The following is an 8,368-nucleotide window of genomic DNA, read 5'->3' as shown; positions in this document are numbered from 1 at the left end:
TTTTTTTGGGGAGGGGGGTTCACAATTGTCTTGAACGCACTCAAGTCGGAAGTCAGAGATTTCCGACTTCCCAATAGTTTAGAACCACACCCACAACGGGAAAAAAAATAATGGTATTGGATTCGCAGGTGGAGGACTTCTGTGAGAGGCCACTGTTATGCCTGAATTCGACCCCAAACCAACGAGGAAGTCTGCTCCAGTGTTGAGAGCGGTTGTATAAAACCAATTAGTATGTCAAGCAAAGCTCTTCACCGTGCCAGGCCGCTCTTAATTTCTATTCAGTTCGACTCGCCATAAATTTGGCATCTAAACTGTCCGTAAGATAGCTTTAAGGAGAGGCAGCAGTGACAAAAGCTCTCTCTCTCTCTCCTGCTTGCTCTCTCGTTTATGCGACTGACTTTCAAGGCCTCAAGTTGCTTTCTTATTTCATTCTGTGAAGTAGATCACAGAGGGAAGTGACTTGTGGCCTAAATCTGTCATCAGCTCACTGTTGTAAAGCTGTTTCTCTGCAGGATCATTCCTCTGACTCTGGCTATGGGCAGTAAAATATATTAGTATTCAATGTCAGTTGAAAAGGACCTGAAGCAAGTCAAAAAATATCTTTCTTTTTTTTTAAACAAACATTTTGACCTTCACTAAGACAGTCCATGACGTAGACAAAAAGATGATAAAGCATCATATTTATTGCTCTGCAACATTCTCCAAATAATAAAGTTTCATTTAACACATGTGTATAAAAATACATTATCAAGCCATCCACTTGCCACGGTACGTGCACTCTATAAATTAAAAGTTTCCTTTATGGTAATTAGATTCCAAATACATGATAGATCACCATATCGAGATCATCACATCAGTGTGTGTGGTTCTGTTACCACGGTGATGAAACATCAGCGCACATACTTTACCATAATATTAATAATAGATTTTTGTCTGCTATATTCAGAGAGGATAGGGTAAAAAATAGATGGCTGCAAAGTACAGTTAGAGTAGGGATATACACACCACTGATTATCACATAATTTACATGTCTCCCACATCAAATATGCCTGTACATTCATGAAGGGGCGGTGATTTCTGTTAGCAAAAAGGCACCATAACTAAAAGATGAAATCTCATCCTGAATTTAAAATGTTACATCTACATTCTGAAAATGAAATCTTTGAAGTAAGCTTTTGGGGACAGATCACCCTAAAACAGTTCAGATTGTGGTTCCCTTTTACGTAGTGACTACATATGACTTCATTCAGCCCTTTATTTCAAAAACAATATTTTATAAGAACGAGAACTGTTCTGTGGGTTACCTGTGATTTCCAGGCTAGTGGTGATGTCTCAGACAGAGTTTTGTTTCTGATAGAATCATCTCGAGGTTCAAGCTGTACTTTGTCGAAATGAGATAGAAATGGAAAACTTCGTAAATATGCTGCTTATAAATCAAGGATAGTGCGTGAAAATGACATCCCTTTGCAGAGGGCTTAAATGCAGAGGGTGACTAGTAAGTTGTATGTACATTTTATTCAAATTTTTATTTAACCTTTATTTAACTAGGCAAGTCAGTTAAGAACAAATTCTTATTTACAATGACGGCCAAACCCGGACGACGCTGGGCCAATTGTGCGCCGCCCTATGGGACTCCCAATCATGGCCGGTGATACAGTTGTGTAAAACCAAAACTAAATGTAGAACGCAATGCGATTGGGGGAAAAAAAACAAGATCTCTTAACAATATAAGCTTATATCCATGGTTGGAACCTGAACGTCTGGTTAGACTTTTCCCACAAGGCCCTCTGCTGCCATCCGTCCACTGAAGATGACATCATTGACCGAGACGCCATCATAAGAGGACCCAGCCAAACTAAGGGGTAGATTGTGGTCTCTGATGTACTGTCTCATATTTTCTGTTGATAGAAAAACCAAGCCCAAATCAACAGATATTCACAGTAGATAGGTATATTAAAAAAACGAACCCTATTTTTCGATACAGGGCACAGAGATCAGAGATACCCAGCACAAAAGCAAAAGTCGAATCTATTAAATGAAGACTGTCCTCATCTTACCAAGTCGTTTCCAGTGTCCAAGGTAATATTGAGGAATGCAGTCCTAGAGAAGATAAATTACATATTAAGACAACAATTATATTAGCTGTCCTGATCCCAGACCTGTATGAGCTAAAGCCGTCGCTTAACTATCATCGTAATGCCAAGGAGTTGGCTAAGCACATACAGACCTGGAACCAGACGACAAATGGTGGAGGACGTTAAAACTAAGAGTGACTGGACAGGAAAGCAGGCACTCAGATCACATTTATGGAAGATAGCAGTGAAAGATGAATCCATCCTGTCAACAAATTTAAAAAATAGGACATTTGTTCCTCTACAATGTCAGTTCGGAAGTGATTATCGCGTCGTCTATCTATACAGAGCATACCATTCAAATTCAACTCTTTGTCTTGCTCAAAACTTCCTGCTATCTCTGCTGCCTGGTTGTTGGTTGACATGGGAGCGCAGCGAGCATCAGGATTTGAGCTAGAATCAGGGAGACGCAGCACTATGAATACTGATGTAGCTGACTTGGGGTAGTGCGTGTCTGTGAAGATGTGTGTGTAGGAGTAGGGGAAGAGGATCTAACATCCCAGTGCCTCTCTCCATCCTGCCTATCTAGTTCCATAGAAGGAAAGAGGGAGAAAGACCAATACAGAAACAGAGAAGAGCCATCTATCTGGTGAGATAGTGATCATCAACAGGCTTGTTGATCTGTTTGCTCCAGTCTTGCTCCCCTGGCACAGGGCTAAGTTATGATAGTGGAGCTCAACTGAATAGATTGTTTATACATGGTAGGTTGGTTCGAATACTAATTGAATCCAGGGCCCAATGAGGACCTCTTGTGATATATAGTGGTTAATGAATGAAATTGAACAAGAGGCCTTTGATTCAAGTCTCTTGAAACAAACACACACACACACACACACACACACACACACACACACACACACACACACACCTTACCTTGAGTAATGCAACAATGCTCCAGATAGGTGGTGTGGTAACGCCCAGGTGTGATGTCACGGCCTGGGTAGCCCTATCCAGGAGGAGCTGCTCAGTCACTTTCTCTGGATTCCCAAACACTTCCTGGAACCAGGCCCCGCCCATCATCACCTAGGGAACACAGACAGTACACACACAGCGGATTAAAATCATCAAAGCTTGATGATGAGTTGGTTATTTTAATCAGCTGTGTACTGCTAGGGCAAAAACCAAAGCGTACACCCAGGCGAGGCCCCAGGACTGGGTTTGGGAACCCCTGATTTAGAAAACTGTCTGTCTGCCTGCCTGCCAGCCAGCTTAATAATAAATGAATCAAACATCCTTTGTCCTAAAGGACCTATAAGACCATCAGTGAAGAAATGGAACTACATTCCAACAACAGCCTTGTTCAGGGCTACTGAGTTGAAGTCCCACGGATGGCTGCACCATATTTGCCTTGGCCAGCAGCTTGTCTGTTTGCATAAACTGACGTGTCTAGAGAAACAGGCATCTGCCCAGTAAACAAATAATGTCTTAAGAAGGTGAGGAGGAACATCAATAATGGAGTGACATATGTTGTAGAAGTCAAGTCACATGGCACCAGAGGCTATTTGCAGTTAGTTTACAGTATGTCTTCCCACACCAGGGTATTCCAAACAGAAACTCCCTCCACAACCTCCCTGTGACATGACCCAATAAGCCTAAATGAGGATGGGGCTGGACTGTGTAAGGGACATGGGGATCTGTCATCATCACGTCTAAAGCATGAATCATTTACACTGAGTGTAATCCTGTATATCTTGATGGGTTCCACTTTGGTTTATACATGGTAGGTTGGTCCCTGCCATGCTGTGCATTATTAACATAGGAAAATATTCTTGCAAGGCCTATAACACACACATTATGTAATTGTTTGTGTATGAGAGAGAATATAGTACATATATATTGTGTGTCTCTTACTGTTAGTCTGGTGGTGTGTCCTCCAGTGCGGTTGTGCTGGGGGAAGGGCACAGAGTCATAGACCACCCCTAGGAGACCTCTGTCTTCTGAGGATGGCACCAGGTGGCCAAAGCCCTGAGGCCACACAAGACAACACTCAGATACACACACGCATACCCATACAAAATAACAGAGAATCTTCTAAAACAAATTGCTTCATTCTCATTGAGTGTTCTCACAGTGACAGGCAGGACGGAACCCTCGTACTCCAGGTTTACCACGGCAACGGTCACTGTGGCGATCTCCAGTAGCTGCTGTGACAGGGGCTGTGCAGCAGAGGGCAGTGCTGAGGCCAGAGCTAAAACAAAACACACTCACAACTGAAGACCAACACCACACAGGCTTCCAGGTCCACAGGCAGAACGGCAGGGACTGAATTTAGAATCACTGTTTGAAGTTAAAAGGTTCAGAGGTCAAGTTTAGTAAAAGTTAATTTACCTTTTGCGGGTAGAGCAGAAATGATATGATCAGCTTTGATGGTGCCGACCTCCAGTTGAATCTTTGTTAAAAAAATCAATTCCACAGACATCAGTTGATTAATTTACTCAATTTAATAAACAACTTAAAAATGCATATACAGTGGCACCAATTGTGCAAGTTATCCCACTTAAAAAGAAGAGGCCTGTAATTTTCATCATAGGTACACTTCAACTATGACAGACAAAATGAGAAAAAAAATCCAGAAAATCACATTGTAGGATTTTTTATTAATTTATTTGCAAATTATGGTGGAAAATAAGTATTTGGTCACCTACAAACAAGCAAGATTTCTGGCTCTCACAGACCTGTAACTTCTTCTTTAAGAGGCTCCTGTGTCCTCCACTCGTTACCTGTATTAATGGCACCTGTTTGAACTTGTTATCAGTATAAAAGACACCTGTTCCTCATTTTGTCTGTCATAGTTGAAGTGTACCTATGATGAAAATTACAGGCCTCTCTCATCTTTTTAAGTGGGAGAACTTGCACAATTGGTGGCTGACTAAATACTTTTTTGCCCCACTGTACCGCCACAACTCCAGTGCAATGACAGTACACACACGTGTCCCAACCCCCAGGTCTCCAGCAGTCTCACCTCCCAGCCAGTCCCATTAGTACTTAGCCCCATCACAGGGGTGTCTTTGTGCACCTCTACACGTCCCCCATTCCTCATCCTCTCCTCCAGGGCTTCTGGAAGGTTCTGTAAGCCCCTCTTTAGTGACCACTGGGCCCAGTTCTCCTGAGCGGCCCTCTTGGCCAGGGTAGAGGGGGGTACGTCTGGTTCAGGGCCTGGGGTGACAGTCACACTTGTTATTCATCTACTCATTTAGACAGGTCAGCAATATGACTGTTATGGGGACCTTTTAGACTCTCAGAATTCCTATGTAGCTTCGGTGTGGTGGCGGACTCTCTCTCACCTGAGCCCAGCAACATCCCCAGGACGATGGAACCTCTGGCCTTCTCTGCGTTGTAGAGTGGTGGGAGACAAGAGCGCACACTCAGCTTCCTGCAGTCCCCTGCAAACACTCCCCTGCACAGGCTGTCGATGGCAATGTCTGCAAGCTGCAGAGAGAAGAGGAGCATACTGTCACTCTGAACTGATGTGGAAGTTGTGTGGACATCATTTAGGGTCTTTTTTTAACACCATCACACCTCAGTGCCCAGCCTTCTCGACACGAAGGAATGAACAGACTCATCCTCCTCCTTTCCTCTGCTGATCAGTATCTCCTTCAGTACGCTCTGGACCAGAGGACGAGAGAACGGAGGGACTGTACGCACTACTCCACTGGATGGAGGGAGAGAGAGGGACAGAGGGTGACGGACTACCTACAGTTGATTCATTTCACCATGTTGTGAATGCATGAACATAGCTGTTTGTGTCTAACATGGTACTATTTTATCACTCATCCTTACCCCCCCTTACCCTAAGCCAGAAGGCATCTTGTGTAGCTGGCCTCCCACGTAGAGGTAACGGTTCTTAGAGGCCACGTGATCATAGGTGACTGGGAGGACCTCGCTCTCCAGCCCCAACTCTTCCACCTGTAGAAAACAGACTTCGATTTTTACCTACTCTCTCTCTCACACACACACACACACACACACACACACACACACACACACACACACACACACACAGTGCCTACCATGTTGAGTGTGTTTCGTCCCACGGCTCCTGCAGGTCGAATCCCTCTGGGTCCATGTTCAAACACAGCTCCATCCTCCCTACGAGTTGAGCTTAGCCAGCCTCCGAACCGTCCAGCCCTCTCCAGCAGGACTATCTACACAGACAGACAATGTTGTACCTGTGCAGGGCATCTCATAATAGTGTAATAACAGCTAAATTACAGTATGTTTGGCCTTACAGTACAGATGTAGTCTACCTGCATGCAGCATATGTGGAGATAGTTGTGGTAATGATATTTACCTTGGAGACCTGGGGGCTCTTGCTGAGGTGGAAGCAGGCTGACAAGCCCCCGATCCCCCCTCCCAGGACAGCCACTGTCTTCTGCATTTAGCCCTACGATGCCCAGCTCTGTGCAATGGGACAGAACAGGGCTGTAGTGTCTATTCTGTACCAGACAAATGGCATTAAGAGCAACTGAGCAAGCCAAGTCATGTTAGTAGAAACTTCAGTGAAGGGACCACGCTTGGCTTTGGTTAACGAAGGGGGAAACAAGGACAGCTGCACACTATCAGACCGGTAACTGTCAAGTGGCCTGGCCAAGCCTACTTGACCCCATGAGGAAGTGTTTTTGAAGATGAGCTTCCCCACAGGGTGATGCAGTGACAAGGGTTTGTGGAATTCAGCTATGACTACATCGATTCGCTCAAGGTCAATACTTCTAAAAAGTGTAATTGTTAAACACTTACCGTGTACCTATGTTTGTCCTCTGTAGTTCTGTGCCTGTTCGCTGAAATCCATACTTTTTAATAAAACGTTCATTAAATACAACCACCAACCGTTTCCTATTTTCTGTTGCTCTAAAATGGTATGTCATGTGCCAATTGAATCTCAGATTAGGCAGGATAATGTACGTTTTAGAGCAATCTTTGAACAATAGAAAATGTGGAAATGGTCAGTGGTTGTATTTGACAAACGTTTTGGTAAAAAGTATGGACAAAGGCACCCAACTACAGAGGACAAACATAGGTACAAGGTAAGTGTTTCATAATTTAAATTTTTGGCCGAATCGATGTAGTCAGTGACTGACTTCCACAAAGCCTGGTCCCTGCTCAACTCCATTGGTGGAGATAATCAGAAACTTCCTTCACCACGGAGTTGAGTTTAGTTAGCTACAAGGGCCCGTTACTAAAACAATATGACGGTGTCTCTCACTCATCAAACAGATGACTGACAGAGAGTTGTAGCCTATGTCTCCCACTAATCTGAGTGGAGAAGGAGGGTTGGGTCTGGGTGGTGGCCCCTGATAAGATGACATAATGACAGTCCCTTTTAATCTGCTGTCTGGAGACTCAGAGAAACAAGAGAAATGTACTATTGAAATAAATACTTTCTTGTACAGTCAGTGACAGTTTTCAGTCGGGAAACAGTTGAGTATATGTCTAGCAGTAGCTGGATACAGCAATAGCCTAAATACAGCTAGCTTGAAGATTATATTTTTTATTGTGAACACTTTTTAAAATAATGTTTTACTTTAGTTTATTTGGTAAATATATATTTTTTTAACTCTTCTTGAACTGCACTGTTGGTTAAGGGCTTGTAAGTAAGCATTTCACGGTAAGGTCTACACTTGTATTCGGCGTATGTGACAAAGGTTGATTTTCTAGCTATTTCTCTAGTTGGTAAGTAAGGCCAGTGAACGTGCAAAGGAATGATGCCAAATTCCACTAGGGGCCAAAGGCAGTCATTCGGTTGTGTGCAGTTTTACTGTAAATGACAATACACCGGCAACATATCTAATTCAACAAAGTAACGTTAGTTGTTTTGAAGGAGTCTTCGCTCACAACACCTGTTGTCAGGTGTTATCCAATGCATTCAAAATAACCGTAAACGTTGTTAGCCGGTTAGCAAGCAACACAACTGGGGGAAAAGTGTAGCATACGTTGCAAAGGAAGGCACAACTTCACGAGAGGTAAACAGACATATCGATATGCTTATTGGAATAAATGTAGAAATGTCTAGAATTTACCTTGTGCGGTCTAAAGTTGGAGTCACGACTCATATGAACCTCCGTGACATAACGTTGATGACAGAGGACTTCGTCGCTGCTTTGAACAACCAATTACAATCACCGATTTCGTCTTTTTTGCTGGAAATCCTTTGCTTGTTCTTTCTGTTTTCTGTATGGCTGCCATCTAGTGTATGGGAAAGCACTTACAACATGGCTGCTTTCTTGTATTGCTATGTG

At 43.5% G+C, this 8,368-nt stretch overlaps 1 protein-coding gene across 1 annotated transcript; it reads right to left on the bottom strand.

Moving 5' to 3' along the window:
• Positions 1 to 663: 663 nt before the first annotated feature.
• Positions 664 to 8,314, bottom strand: ppox (protoporphyrinogen oxidase). Its single transcript, XM_021592753.3, has 13 exons — positions 8,150 to 8,314; positions 6,424 to 6,531; positions 6,143 to 6,277; positions 5,923 to 6,038; positions 5,652 to 5,784; positions 5,417 to 5,561; positions 5,095 to 5,288; positions 4,461 to 4,521; positions 4,202 to 4,320; positions 3,984 to 4,097; positions 3,006 to 3,155; positions 2,058 to 2,100; positions 664 to 1,898 (listed from the first exon to the last, which is right to left on the bottom strand). The coding sequence occupies exons 2-13, from the start codon at positions 6,508 to 6,510 to the stop codon at positions 1,765 to 1,767; spliced, it is 1,431 nt and encodes a 476-aa protein (XP_021448428.1). The 5' UTR covers positions 6,511 to 6,531; positions 8,150 to 8,314; the 3' UTR covers positions 664 to 1,764.
• Between the last annotated feature and the right edge of the window lie 54 nt (positions 8,315 to 8,368).

The sequence above is a fragment of the Oncorhynchus mykiss genome, chromosome 3 (genome assembly GCF_057628025.1).
Source record: "Oncorhynchus mykiss isolate SJ-2025 chromosome 3, ASM5762802v1, whole genome shotgun sequence".
Taxonomy (NCBI): Eukaryota; Metazoa; Chordata; class Actinopteri; order Salmoniformes; family Salmonidae; genus Oncorhynchus; species Oncorhynchus mykiss.
The sequence above is the reverse complement of the archived record's forward strand: the minus strand, read 5'-3'. Positions and strand labels throughout refer to the sequence as shown.